Source organism: Macrotis lagotis, chromosome 7 (genome assembly GCF_037893015.1).
Source record: "Macrotis lagotis isolate mMagLag1 chromosome 7, bilby.v1.9.chrom.fasta, whole genome shotgun sequence".
Taxonomy (NCBI): Eukaryota; Metazoa; Chordata; class Mammalia; order Peramelemorphia; family Peramelidae; genus Macrotis; species Macrotis lagotis.
Window position 1 is genome coordinate 61,595,694 of NC_133664.1, and position 15,815 is coordinate 61,611,508.

At 35.4% G+C, this 15,815-nt stretch overlaps 1 protein-coding gene across 7 annotated transcripts in view; it reads right to left on the bottom strand.

Annotated features, from left to right (window-relative positions):
- Positions 1 to 15,815, bottom strand: part of PIP4K2A (phosphatidylinositol-5-phosphate 4-kinase type 2 alpha) — a 326,382-nt gene that overhangs the window by 181,997 nt on the left and 128,570 nt on the right. For 6 of the 7 annotated variants that reach the window (XM_074192981.1, XM_074192978.1, XM_074192979.1 and 3 more), the window contains one exon: positions 15,471 to 15,623. In XM_074192981.1, coding sequence (XP_074049082.1) covers positions 15,471 to 15,623 — 153 coding nt within the window. Of the gene's footprint in view, positions 1 to 15,470; positions 15,624 to 15,815 lie in introns of those variants that run through there. The other variant, XM_074192985.1, reaches the window with a different exon arrangement.

Below are 15,815 nucleotides of genomic sequence, written 5' to 3' on the forward strand. Positions count from 1 at the left end.
ATTTATTTTTATTTAATTATCACAACATTTACTGTACCTTTAGTCAAATAGATTGCAAATAACTCCTTGATAAGTTTTCATTATTCACACTTCTCAATAATCTATTGTCCATTTTGGCATCTTATTAAATTACTACAAAATAACATGTGGGAAAGTGTTTACATTTGCAGCCAGGAGACTAGGATTCAAATTTGAGTTCTGTCAATTGTTACTTTTACTTTTCAGAGTCTTCACTTCCTCATCTATAAAACAAGAAGGTTGGATGGCATGATTTCTAGGATGCCCTCCAGATCGACAACCCCAGGATCCTTTCCCTTAGTTTATTTACCTCTTTCTGTACTATTTAGGACAAGCCCTTTAATGTTTGTTTATCTGAAGTAATTGACTTGGCTCCCTGGATCTGACAATCAGATTTTCTGCATTTATTTTATCTTTTTTAAATTTCATAATCATCAATGAAAGCAGATTTTATTTCTTCAAGGGCCTTGGGTGGAACTTTTCCCCATTAGGACCCCAAAATAGCAACAAATTGGTTGGGTGGAGAGTCAATACCACAATTTGCTCAATTAATCAATAAATGGCTATTAAAAGTCCCTATGATGTACCAGTTACAGTGATAAGTGTAACTGTTTAAAATGGACAAAACGCAATGTTTTAAGACTTCAGTTCCCCCCCCCCTTCTTCAGCCCACAGTCACTCAAAAATGCCCCTTACAAATCCATATAACTTGCTATATGCCTCAAGGCAAAATGAAACATGGACTTTCAAAGATTCAAAGCCAAATGCAGTTTTGAGTTGAGGCCAATTTTAAGTAATACATCAAAATATACAAATATCAATAGTTCTCTGTGACATTATGAATCTGGTTCCTGGCAATTACTGCTCCCATGCTTAGTCCATTTAGGCTATTGGAAAATCATATCCAGCTAATACTTCCTTTGCGTGCTTCATTTAATTTTTTAAAAGGTTAAATCATCCTTAATGTTTAGAATGACTCATTAGCTCTCTGTTTACACATCTCCACCACTAACAGTAAAAAAGGGAAAACCTGTAATTGTTCTGATTGACCAGCTCTTCTCCCTCCTCAATCCCTCCCCGGCTAACAAATCCACACTGGATTACTGATGTTTCAAATCAATAAAGTATTTTGGCATAGCAGAGGCACAGAATACATACAGGTCACTCACATAAGTTTCTCAAAAGCATTCAGCATTTATCTAAAATATTTTCTGAAGCCAATTAAGTGCATACTTAGAAAACTTTTACTCAATCTGACAGGTAGAAAACAATTTATTCCTTTTCTTCAGTTTAAGAAAATCAGGGTTGAAGTAAACATTCTCTGTAATTACAATAAATTTGGGGACTAGAATAATTATGGGATCATTGATTTAAAAGTGGGAGGGATGTTAAAAGTCATCTAGTCCAACTCTTTTATTTTACAGGGTGAAGAAACTGAGACTCAATATGTTAAGTATTTATCCAAGGTCTCAGAGACTGCAAAGTGACAGAGAAAGCATCAGGACTCCCAGGTCCTCTCTCCAAATTCAGAGATCTTAAAGTTGTACCAAGCTGCCCTAAAATACTTATGATTCCTCAAATGAAACTACAGTCTAAGCTAATTCCTCAAGGCCAAATAAACATCATCTTCATTCAAAAAAAAAAAGAAATTGACTTGGTTTAAAATAAGGTTTCTAATAAATGCAAATAGTTTGGTTTTTTTTAACTTTTAAATTTTATTTCATTCTTCCAAGTACATGCAAAGGGAGGTGTTTATTTTTCTACATTAAAAATATAAAATAGAGATCTAATAGTATACCATGTACACAGATTCTTACTCCTAATATAATTTTTTTTGGCAAGGCAATGGGGTTAAGTGGCTTGCCCGAGGCCACACAGCTAGTTAATTATTAAGTGTCTGAGGTCGGATTTGAACTCAGGTACTCCTAACTCCAGGGCCGGTGCTCTATCGACTGTGCCACCCAGCTGCCCCATAATAGAAACTTTAAAAACATTCTAAGGAAATATTTTTTAATTAAATTGCATCTATATTTACAGGTTCTATTTTGCATCAGCAATGTTATTAACAAGCTGAAATATGTTGTAAGAGTGGGAGATGTTCATGGGGCTTCATATTTTTTTCTTTGGGGGGAGCTACACATCTGTAATTTCATCCATGGGGAAATTTCCATTGTGGAAACTCCTGTAACAGATGCAGATTGAGGGACTATCCCATAACTATTGATATTAGAGAGTTGCCTAAGGGCAATGAAAGACAAGAAATAAGCATTTATTAACTGCCTGTTGTATATCAGCTAGTCACAACCACCTTGGGAGGCAAATGTTAATATTACCCTCTTCTTACAGCTGAGGAAACTGAAGCAGACAGTCTAGGTGACTTGCCTAGGATCATGCAGTTAGCAACTTCCTGGGCTGGATTTGATTGTGGGTCTTCCTGACTCAATGACCCACATTCTAATCTATTAAAGACTAAATGATTTAGTCATATGAAGTCACACAATTAGAGAAAACTGTATATATAACTAATGTTATTGCACTTCCATGTCTTTAGGATGACCAAGAGAGGCAATGCTTTAACTGATGGGGTTACAGAGCTCTTTTCTACTCAGCAGAGTTCTCCCTGATGGTTCAGAGACAAGGTTGTAGGGGAATTCTTCAGAAGTCAGCTTCTCTCTGTACTAAGTGCTCAGCAGTCAGGAAGACTGAAGTTGGCAGCTTGCCAAGTCATCCAGATAAACTTTTAGGTTTCACATACAATGGCATGCTTGCCTGGGTTCTGGATAATAGATGATGCATTTGTGCTTTCCCTGTCAGCAATGCAGTGAAGCATGTCTGTGTGTGCTTGCTCCCATACTAAATCTTTAGCAAGATGCTTTCAGCAATCTTGTCAGACACCTTCAAAAAGGACAAAAAATGGCATCAAGGTCAACTACTGAACTGAGAGTAAATTTATTTAGCTTAAAAAGGCTACAAGCCCAAAACTAAAGTGAAAGGAGAGTTGATGTAGATAATGTTGTTCACAGATGATTGTGCACTTAAAGCTGCCTCTAAGATGGAGATGCAACAAATTATGGATCAATTCTCTGCTGTCTCTTCCTACTTTTGATCTAATAGTTTAAAACCAAGAAAATGCAGGTTCTCCACCACCTAAAATTAAACCATTCATTTGTGGGAACCATTGGTTACAGCAAATACAGAAATAGGGATTGATGTGGATAAGTCCACTTAACTTGGCAGTATACATTTCAGGGATAAACACATAGAGGATGAGGTTGATGCACACATTGACAGAGCTAGTTCAGTGTTTGGGAAGCTCTGAAGGAAAGTGAGCGAGAGAAGAGGTAGTGTTTGGTTGCCTACCAAACTGAAGTTCTACAGAACCAATTGCCTGACCTCACTGTCATATGCCTGAGAAACCTCAACAATATGCCACGCACCGTGCCAGGAAACAGAATCACTTCCATTTGAATTCTTAGAAGATTCTGAAGATCATTTGGCAAGATAAGGTACTAGACCCTGAAATCTTTTCTTGAGTTAATGTGCCAAGCATGCAAACCCTACTGTGGAAAGCGCAACTCTGATGGGCTAGTCAGGTTGTTTGAATGCCAAATGTACATTTGCCTAAAAAGACTTTTATGGAGAATTCACACAAAGCAAGCACTCACATGGAGTTTAGAAGAGGAGATACAAGGACACTCTCAAGGGCTCTCTAAAGAACTTTGGAAACAACTGCATGGGAGACACTGGCAAAGGGACCTGTCCAGCAGGTGTTTTTTTATAAAATGATAATAAGTAATAGCACAAATAATAGCATAAAGATATATTAAATTGGATTGATAAAGAAAATTATAGAGTTATGTTGAGCTATGGAAGAATTCCAGAGAAAGTATATATTTAGTAGAAGGCAAGATTCTTTCGAGGGGTTCTTTAAAAACATGGAAATAGTTAAGAAATTAATGCAAAAATACTGTTCCCAGTTAACAATGTTCTTTCTACTCTATCATATTCCAGCTTCTTCAGTCCTTTCTTGTTTTTATAGAAAAATCTTCTGACATTGAAATCCATTCTCTGACAGTGATGTTTTTGTTCTTGGCTGCTTGTAATTCAATTCAGGGAACATCTATTAGACACTAATTCAATTGAAGGACATGGTGATAGATTATAGGGATGTGAAGACCAAAACTAGACAGTTTTCTGCCCTTAAGAAATATGATTCATCACGTACTATGGTGGAGGGCAGTGTGGTGTGCACATGTAAACAGATAAAATACAAAGAAAGAGAGAACTAACAAGTAGATATATGTATATGAGTGTGCACATGAATGCCAATAATGTACAAGCCCTGGAGGAAGGAGGGCAAGGTGTTCATCCAGCTGAACTTTAAAGAACTATATGGTTTCTAAGAGGTAAAGATAAGAAAAGAATGCATTCTGGGCACATAAATTAGCTTGGTTAAATGCAGGAAGTCAGGAGATGAAATTCCCTTTGTCCATTCTGGATGCAAACATGGATTCTTTGAAGGGAATTAATATAAAACACGGCTAAAAATGGAGCTAGATCGTAGAATATCTTAAGCCCTAGACTGAGGAATTTGCATTTTTATTCTAGAGACAACTGGTAATCACTAAGAATGAAACTGATTCACCCATGAAAAAAACATTTTTCTTAGGAAGAAAATGCTGATGATTATATGGAAAATGAAACAGAGAAATAAGACTGGAAGTGGGGAAACCAGTTGGGACTCCATTTGACATAGAAAAAATGAAAAGTAATATAAGGTCTATACGTGGGTGAGGGTAAAGCCTAATTGTGCATGTGCTCAAAGAGGTCAGTCACTGAAAGAGAGGCACCATATATAATAAAATCTCCATAGCATTAATGTACTAGGGAAAAAAAACCCCTAGAAACAAATAGGACACATATGAATTTTGAAAGGGCTAAGCAAACTGTTGTGTTTGAAAGCAACAGAATATGATTATGCCTTAAGAAACAAGATATATGTATGGTGCTTTAGAGAACAGATAATGCAAAAGCAAAAAGCCAATACAAACACTGACTCAAAGGATGTAAATGGAAAGATAACTAAAAGGTGGTTGAATAGGGATTGGTGATTCACTGGTACAGAGAACAAATGAGGTAACGCATTCCTCCTTTTGGAATATAGCTGGGGGACATGGGTACAGATTATAAGATTATAACAAGGTTAGTCATGCTTAGTTTCATTGCTGGTTATGCTTAACTTTTCCTCCCCTTATTACAAGGAAGATTCAATAAGGTAGGGAAGGATATTATACAAATACTTTGATGTAAAGGGATCAATTTTTAAAAAATAAGATTAAAAAGAGAACAGATGTTAGAGATAATATCATGACAGAATCAATAAGACTTCACAAGGGATTGAACATGTGGGGCCCCAGATTTATAAAATATAGGTTTTGAACTGGAAGGGACCTTAGAGGTCACTGAGTTTAATCTAAACATTTTACAGTTGAGAAAACTGAGACTTAGAAAAGAAAGGTTAAATGATGTTTTTTTCCATACATGAGAAGTAGTAGAGTTATCACGGTTAGCTAGGTAGTACAGTGGATAGAGCACCAGCTCTAGCGTAAGTTCAAATTTGGTCTCAGACACTTACTAGCTGTGTGAGCTTGAGAAAGTCATTTAACTGTGTTTGCCTCAGTTTCTTATTTGTATAATGAGCTGGAAAAGGAAATAGCAAATTATTCCAATATCTTAGCCAAGAAAACCTCAAACGGGGTCATGGAGAGTCAGAGACAACTGAAATGACTCAATAACAAAAACAACAAGAACAGAATTGTCAAGGATGACTGAGATTATATAAACCTGGTTGACTGGAAGGAAGATGGCAAAAAGAATAGGGAGGCTTGGAGGAGGGACAACAGGTTTAGAGTGGGAGAGAATGAATTCGTTTTTGAATATATTGCCTTTGGGATGCCAATGGGACATCCAGGTGGAGGTGTTCCCTAGGCATTTTGGTGATGGCATACTAGAGTCTGGGAGAAACTAGGACTATTATCTAGTGGAGAAACCCATTTCCTTTTCATGATAGTTTTGACAATGATTTGTCTGAGTGAGTTGAATTCTGTGCTCACTCCTTTAGACACCCAGTAAATCTGGTCAATTTGTATTTTGTTTCTCACTTTCGCTATAACTACAAAATATTCTTTGGCTATTTCTTGAAATATAGTAGTCAGGGTCTTTTCTTCTTCAATGCATTTTGGAAGATCCTTGATTCTTAAATAGTATTTCCTTGTTCATTCCTTCAGATCATTTACTTTTAATCTGCAATTCTTCCAAATCTTTTTTTTTCCCAAGTAAATTGTTTTTCTGGGTTTGTTTTTCTACTTTTTCTTTTCCTTGTGGGCAGGACCAACTTGACTGTAATTCCTCCAGGGCCTAAACTGGAGTCATTTATAGAATCATAGAACTTAGGAGTTGGACAAGGTCCTTTAAAATTTAAAAATCTCAAATCCTTTATTTTACATAAAATAGTAAAAGTAAGAATAAGAATAATAGATGATATTTACATAAGGTTTTATAGTTTATAAAGTATTTTACATATTTTATCTTACTAGATTTTCAACAGCTCTGTGAGGTAGGGTCTACTAGTTTGTTATTCCCATTTTCAGATGAGGAATCAAATCAAGAGAGGTCAAATGCCTTGCTGATGATCACAGAGCCAATAAATATTGGAGTCAGAAGGCACACTCCAAGTCTTAAGTCTGGTACTCTTTATACTCCAGAAAGCTGTGATCAATCTAAATTCACAAAGTTTATAGCAATTAATGAGTCAGAACAGGAACACAGGTCTTCTAACTCCTAATCCTCTGTCATCCTTCCATTTTTCCATGATGCCTCCCTCATCACACAACTCCTTTAGCTCCTAGCCAGTTCAGTCTCTGTCTCACTCCAGGCTCTGGGATATCTCTATTTCAGAGGCAGGGAAAGTGTGCTGATACATAGAACATATCAGCAAGATTGTTAGTTTTGCTCTTCTTTATACCATAGTTCTAATCTTGGCATCTTACCTTGTGACCAAACTCCCACCCTGTACTGCAGACCTAGTAACTGTGTCCCTGTCATGTTTTCTGGGTCCAAGTCCTTATCTCGGTTTCCTGCCCACTCCCTGTAACTAGATCCTTACTACCGGCTGTTGGGTCTCCAGTTTTTGCTTTCTGCCTGATTCTCTCTTACTGAGCTATCCACCTGTCTTCTACTACCTGACCTCCCTGATGCCAAATTGTCTTTCTGACTTCCTCACATTCCTTGTTAAGAGACTATGATATTTAGCGGCCTCAGGATGGATCTGGGTCTGGTCTAGGTCCAGAAACTCTGGATTCTGTACAGATAGAATGTAGAGGGCACTCAGCACTGCTGATTGGGCTAATTCTCATAGTATACAGTGTGTAACAAAAATCCTAGTGCTGCAGTACACTTTTATGGCTATTAGATAGTTTTTTAAGACATTACAAGTTTAACATTGCACTGAGACTTTTGGGACACCTCGTATATCAAAAACCTTTTTGACATAGGTAGTTGATTTGTTCTTCTTGCAAATAATGTGACTGGAGGATTTGGCAACAGAATAAAGCTCAGTATAAATTCACTTTCATTTTACAAAGTTGAATTTGTTACCTCACTACACTTAGTGGGAGGGTCTCTGGTCAAAATAGAGGTAAGATCTATGATTTCATGGGTATAAAGAAACTTTCTCTACCAAGATAGGTCAGCAACTTTTCTGAAATTTATAATCTTAGAAGATTGCTTAGAGCGAGGGACAGATTGCCTAGAGTCATACAACTAGTGCCCAAGTCTTTGAGTTCAAATCTGTTCCTTACATACTTTAACAAAGTAAATTAGAAAGGAATCTGCCAATGATTGGGCTTCAAAGAGTGGTCAAAATGTTGCTTTAACCAAAAATTCTAGATTAGAATTAGAAGAAGATTAGAAGTTTTAATTTTTTTTAACAGCAGAAGTTCTTTGCCTGGGGCCTGTGAATTTGATCTTTAAGAATATTTTTCTTACTATATTTAAATATAATTGATTTCTTTTATAATTCTATGTATTTTCTTTTATGCATTTAAGAATATTATTCTCAGAAGGGGCTCATAGGCTTCAACAGATTGCCAAAGTGGAAGAGAAACAACATAAAAAGCTTAAGAATTCCTGTTCTATAGATGGAAGGAGGACACAGAGTATTTCAATAATCTTGTGAAGTTTTAAACCTCAGTAGCTTAAATTATATGTATATACACACATAAGGATAACACATATGTATATGTATACACATGCCATAAGACAAATACACACATATATCTGCATATACATATACATGTATCTTTCTCTATAAAACATATGCATATATACATTTAGATATGTTATATATATACATGTATTATATATACATATACACACACAATACATATATATCTGAAGTCTTTTTATACAATTAACAGTGGATTGTCACACTAACTGGAAGAACTGAACTACATTAATGCTCATAATAGACTCAGTAGACAAAAGGACTGTGAGTTGATTGGAAGAGTGACTTAAAGGTCTTATAGTGGTTCTGTTCACAGAGACTGACTTTAGAACTAGGATGTCTGGTAAGGAAACTTCCTGTACCAACACAGGTTTGCACTTTTCCACAACTTAACAGTCCTAAAGTTGCCTGGATTGGAAAGCACATAACACTCCCTAGTGCAGCCTGATACTGATTAAAAAATAATTGGGAAATATTTTACTAAATAAATACAGTAAATGTCAGATAATACTGTATTTGAAAACACAGTCCATCTCCAGTCCACTGGGATCTTTACATACAGATTAGTGAGCCCCTTTCTATTCAGATTTGACAAACTAGGCTTAGTGAACTGGAAAGTAACCCATGTTTTGTCCACAGTTACGGGGTTATATTGTTGTCTCTGGTACTTGAAGAGTATGGTGCCCAATATCCTGGGATCAAGATAAAGTGAATCCATCTGTGGCTGATCAGACTAATACAAGCTTAAAAGACTCTACCACAGCTTATGCACAAATAGTCCATATAAACATTTGGAGTAGAGATTTCTCTAAATTTGTATATCTCACGTTTGCCCAAGGTAATCAACAGGTATTAGAAGGGGAAATTCCTGGTTCCAAAGTCAGTCCCCAAAACCATTCTTCTTCTTGAGACTTGATTTTATTGAACCTAAGCACAAAGACCACACTGGAAAGAACTGTAGTTTACATGCCAATATCTACTGTAGAAGATGAAGAGAAATTCTGCAAAGAACCTAGCAATGTATTCTAAAGAAAGTGAAAATATATGATGCTACTTTGTAACTTCAATGCTAAGGTGGCTGGAGGGAAAAGATTCAAGATCAAATAAATCTACCAGCATTTCTATTATAACTTTTCTTTCATCAGTGGCAATAGAAGCAACATTTGAATCCTCATAAACTAGTTCTTGATATGCGTTGTGAAAAGAAGTTGAATTGAAGCTTAGGGAGAGCAAACGGGAGAACAGTACATGCTGAGGCAAAATCTGCTGGATCAACAAAATCTGCTGGATCAACAAAATCTTGACAGTCCTGAGAGATAACTTTGTATCAGGGTTTCTTATGTCCTGATCTCCTTTGGTAATCTTAGGACTTCAGGACTCCCTTTCAGAATAATATATTTAAAAGAATAATAAAATAAATAGGATCAGAAATCAATTACACTGAAATCCATTTATCAAAATATTAAAAAAAAAACCAGGGACAGCTAGGTGTTGCAGTGAAAAGAGCAATGGTTTTAGAGGCAGGAGGACCTGAGTTCAAATCTGACCTTAGATACTTATTTAACTGTTTGACTTTGGACAAAAAAAAACAAAACAAAGAACCAAAGAAAAATAAAAAACATTTAAACAATAATTTCAGAAACAAAACAAAACTCAGATTCCAAGACAAAATTTCTTTGCTTTTCATGAAACAAAGAAAAAAATAAAACATTTGAAATAGGGGGAAAATATTCAAATAATAAAAAAAATGGGTGCTATTAATGCACAAGAAAAGTGATTGAGAATATAAAAAAAATCTATACATGTCTACTTCCCATCTTTATAAGAATAAGCCATGTGAGTATCAAGAGTATTATTGAGGAAAATACAAGAAGGAAACAAGAAAGCTTTGGCAAACAATTTTTTAACGGCAGATTATATTTTTACAGTAACATCACTGCTATCCCACACCATACACCACGATAAGGTCAAAAGCAAGAAATGATTTGGACATAAAGAGTGATATCACAAGTAAATTACAAGAGCATGGAAAAAAGTACCAGTCAAATCTATGGACAAGGGTAAAGTTTATGATCTAACAAAAGCCTGAGGAGATTAAGGAAAGTACAATAGATAATTATGATTATATAAAACTTTAAAGCTTTTGCACAAACAAAACTAATATAGCCAAAATTAGAAGGAAAACAAGAAACTGGGGAAAGTTATAACTATATATATATACATAAAACAATAAAGGTCTTATTCTCAAATATACAGAGAACTGAGTCAAATGTATATAAAGAAATACTATTTCCAAGTTGATAAATGGTAAGAGGATATGAACAGACAGTTTTTAGAAGAAATCGCTAGCAAATCATATGGAAAAATGATCAGAATCACTGGTGATAGGAGAAATGTTAATTAAAACAACTCTGAGATACTACCTTATACCTATCAGATTGGCTAACATGACAGAAAAGGAAAATGACAAATGCTGGAAGGGATGTGGGAAAACTGGGATATTGGTGTATTGTTTGTAGAATTGTGAACTAGTTCAACCATTTTGTAGAACAATTTCAATCTATGCCAAATGGGCTATAAAACTTTTCATATCCTTCATACCCTTTGACTTAGCAATACCATTACTACATCTATATTCCAAAGATATAAAAGAAAAGGGGAAAGAATGTGTGTGTGTGTGTGTGTGTGTGTGTGTGTGTGTGTGTGTGTGTGTGTGTATAGTGATTCTGTTTGTAGAGGAAAAGCATTGCAAATGGAGGGGATGTCCATCAGTTGGGGAATGGCTGAACAATTGGTATATGATTGTGATGGAATACCATTGTGTTAGTAGAATTTATGAGTAGGATGGTTTCAGAAAAACCTGGGAAGATTTATATGAATTCATGCAAAGTGAAATGAACAGAACCAGGAGAAGAGTATATGCAATAATAGCAAAACTGGGAAGATGATCGGCTATGAAAGACTTCTGAACAAGACAATGAATAAAGGTAATTCCAAGAGACTCAAGATGGAAAATGATATTCACTTCCTGAGGGACAACTGATGAACTCTGAATGTACATTGATTAATACTTTTAAAAAAACTTTATTCTTATTTTTTCATTATGGATATTTTATATGACTTCACATGTATAATTGAAATAAAAGTGCTTGCCTTCTCAAGGGGGGAGGGGCAGGAGAGAGGGAGATAATTTGGAACTCAAAAGTTTAAAAATTATTGTTAAAAATGTAATGGGGGGGCGGCTAGGTGGCGCAGTGGATAGAGCACCAGCCCTGGAGTCAGGTACCTGGGTTCAAATCCGGTCTCAGTCACTTAATAATTACCTAGCTGTGTGGCCTTGGGCAAGCCACTTAACCCCATTGCCTTGCATAACCTAAAAAGAATGTAATTGATACATATTTAATGAAATAAAAAAAATTTAAAAAGAAATTTAATATCTAAAAGTTTTTTTTTTAATAAACTAAGATAAATGCTGAGAGTGGCAGGATCTTGCTGTATATATTACATTTTGAATTTTTTTCTAAAGGACTGTATATTCTAGGCAAGTTTTATCATTTCTTATTTTATTTTATTTCACTTTTTCTTTTTTGAGACTCATCCAGGCAGGAAGTACAATAGTCACTCACAGCAGTAATCCTACTATTGATCAGTCTGGAATTCTGACCTACTGTTTCCAACCTGGGAAATTTAACATCTCTTTAGATAGCTTGGTAGCAATTCAGTCCCAGAGACTCACAATATTACTGCTGTACTATAGGCACCTAACTGATTGGCTTAAGGCTGTTGAAACAAGAACACCCAAGCAATCTCAGCCTCCCAGGGAGCAGGAGTTACAGGTGTTCAGCACCACATTTAACCAAAAGCCAGTTGTAAAGGTTCTCCTTCAGCAAGAAATCTGTGATGCAGATATTAAGATCAACTAAAAATATTCCCAGACTCCTGTTTGGGGTGGACATTGTATTGATTACATCAAAACCCAGGATGGTCATGTCTTAAGAGAGAGGGATTTTTCAAATGAAATCCTTAATGAAATCTATGACAATTCAAAAGAGATTATTCTTTTTTTTAAGATTGTATTTATTTTGTTTTACAATTCCCCCCCCCATTCTTGCTTCCCTGCTCCCACCCCCCACAGAAGGCATTCTGTTAGTCTTTACATTTGTTTCATGTTATACATTGATCTCAGTTGAATGTGATAACAGAGAAATCATATCCTTAAGGAAGAAAAATAAAGTATGAGATAGTAAAATTACATAATAAGATATTTTTTTTCTAATTTGAAGGTAATAGTCTTTGGTAAAAGAGATTGTTCTAACAATCTAAAGGGTAAATGGATGAAAAAGATGTCTATTGCTTGGGCTAAGACTTAAAAAATAGGTTCTATTCATATATCAAAGATAATCCTTGCAGATAGACTATAAGTTGGGGCAAGAACTGAACAGAGAGAGAGAGAGAGAGAGAGAGAGAGAGAGAGAGAGAGAGAGAGAGAGAGAGAGAGAGATGAGAGACTTCAGAAGCTATGCTTTTAGACTCCTCTTGGATTCCTACTTATATCCTGTCCCGGTTCAACTCAAATGTTATTTACTCCCATTGAAGTTCCTCTTCTTTAACTCCTCTTAGTTCTGTTGGGCCTTCCATCCTCTGGAGTCCTCAGATATCTCTTCTATAAAATGATTGAATGATAGCTCTAAAAGTTGCCTTTTACCTTAGAAAGACTTCTTTCACCTTGACTGAAGATAGAAGGAGGCTACCATTTGTCCCGGGTTGACCCTGAGAGACTCTTGAAAACCCCTAAAACAGTATTTTCCACAAAGGCTAATAAACAGAACCAAACTGAATTGTATTTGGGAAATTATAAAATATTTTTTAATAAACTTGGGTAGTGAACCTATTATGTAAACTCATTTTTTTCAAAACAAACATTCTCCTAGTAACGACATAAGTCTGTGAACTCTGAAATTTCATGATCAATGAGCAAAGTTGTGTGTGAGTCAAAGGGCAATGAAGAGATGACTGGCGAGTACAAGCTGACTAATCAGCTACCAGGAATGACTTGCCCCCACAAGGACTGATATATAGGATATCACTGAGGAAACATGACTGGGAAAGGACAAAGATTAGTCATAGGTAATGCTAGATTGATAAATATGTAATGTAAGAGATTTAGAAAAAGGCTTTCAGCTCTTTGGATTATCTGTGAAGGATCTCTGAAAGAGGCAATAGTCTCAAAAGAAGGTACAAATGACTTGCAGTCTCTACAGGTGGAGAGAGTCTCCACAATGGATTACTGGGGTGTCTGTGGGAGGTAATATGGCAGAACAACACAAACCTGACCTAGACAAATTACTTAATATCTCAGCATCTAGGCAATTCTCTAAGATTTTAAATTACAGAATGGTGATGGAGTTGCATTGGTAGAAGGAGTTCTTTATAACAAGGCCTAGAGGATTTCTCCCCTAAATTTTTGTTTATAAGTATGTATCCCTCCAGAAGAATATATAATTTCTTGAAGATAGAAACTCTTTTGCTTTTGTCTTGCTTTGGAGCACATGCCAAAGAGTAGACTCTTATAAAATGTCTATTGTGTTGTATCATGTTATAGTTTTATTAAAGACATTATCTTCAAATAGTGTATTCATTTGAAATCTTTTAAAATGAAATTTCTCTTAATTAAATCTATCTTCTAAATTCAAAGAATAACCAAAATATTACTTCCTAGATAAATAACTTAGTATGAGAAAAGATGTTATGTAAAAGCCTTGACAATTTGAAAACTCTGAAAGGGTACATTTAAGATTTAAAATTCATAAGTTTTATAAGATTTATGTTTTAAAAAATAGTTTATAACAAAGTCAACTCTTGATTACACACACTGAACTTGCTCTCAAAAACATACTTTCAAGTTTTTATTGACACTGCCTTTAGTATCCCTTAATGAAATTTGTGTTTACATGACACCAAAACATCTAGGGGATTCATTCAATTAAGTAGAAAAAAAATCAATCATTTCAGAGGAAAAAGTCACCAAAAAGGCCGTGGGCAAAACTGAATGACTGACCCAAATTTTCCCTTTTCAACTACTGTTTTGACATTGTATAGACAAAGCCTTAGTCTCTCTAGAATTTACAGGAGTTTTAAGAGAAAGCCTTTAAAACCAAACATTTAGTTATTTCCTTCTAATCTAGAAATGGTAAGAATGAGAGAAAGATACAATATTATGAAAATCACAAGGAGAAAAGATTTTGAACTCCAAATGTCAAAAAGACATTGACATTTGAGCCTCAAGCCATGTTTTATTTGAAGGATGTTAAATGTTTTATTTGAAAAAGATTGATACTTTTTAAATCATAGTCTGGTAAGTGAAATTTTATCTTCTATCCCTCCTTCAATATTTTTATGCAATCTACCATATTTCATTTCCATCCAGAAGGGTAAGTTCCTGAGTTCATTCCTAGGTCTTTTCACTGAGGGATGGGAAGAGGATACTGGAAATTCAAAGGGATAGGAGCAGAATGTGGTGCCTAAGTTTACTTTCCCCACCCCAAAAGCATCTTCAGGGGAAAACAATTTATACTTCATGTGGATTAGGGATAGGGGAAGACTGGGAGGATAGAGGAGATAAGATCTGAGGAATAAGCAGAAGAAAATGTAAATGCCAACACATATTCTGGCAACAGCAATTAACCTTTGGGAACATTTTCTGAGCTTGAAACTGGAATGATATAAGCTCAGGGTTATCATTTCACCCTGAGGACAAGAAATGGGAAATGTATGACACATGGGGAGACAGAGAATTGACATAAGCTTCCTTAATGATTCAGAAGCCCTCTGGTTAGTGAGTAGTAGTGATTGTAAAGATGTTGAAGTTTTATAGACATTTAAAAAGTATAACAGATAGTTCTGTTGAACAGATATACTGATAACAGAAATATAAAACACTATTTTTTATGGTATAAGTAATCCCACATAATAGATGCCAGTAATAAGGACAAGTTAACATTAATTTTAAGAAACCTATTCACTTTCTGATGAAAGGAGATTCGTATGTCACATCTATCCTTACACAATCATTTTCTGGCTATTATATAGTTGTCTTCAGCTTTAATAATAGTTAGCCATCATTTATAACTACCCTCAGATTTCCAGGAGAGAAAGGGAAAAAAATTACCTGGTGGTATTTCTTGAGAATGTTATGCATTTCAGCCACATCTTCACTTGTGATCGTTTTGATGATGTATCTTTTGTCATAGGAAGTATGAAATCGAGCTCCGCTGCGTGCTTGGGAATCGTTCGGAAGTGGGGCACTTCTTGTCAAGGAATTCTGTTCACAGTGGCAAAGAAAAAAAACTGGGTCAGATTCTTTAGCTCTATTGAAATTTCCAGTTGTATTCAAAATAATTATGATTGATGCTTTCATCTTTCAATATTGCTTTTCTACATAATGAGCACCAAGCAATGGCTTAGTGTTTACACTTGATAGCATGATTCTTTGGTCTAGACAGCAGATGGAGAT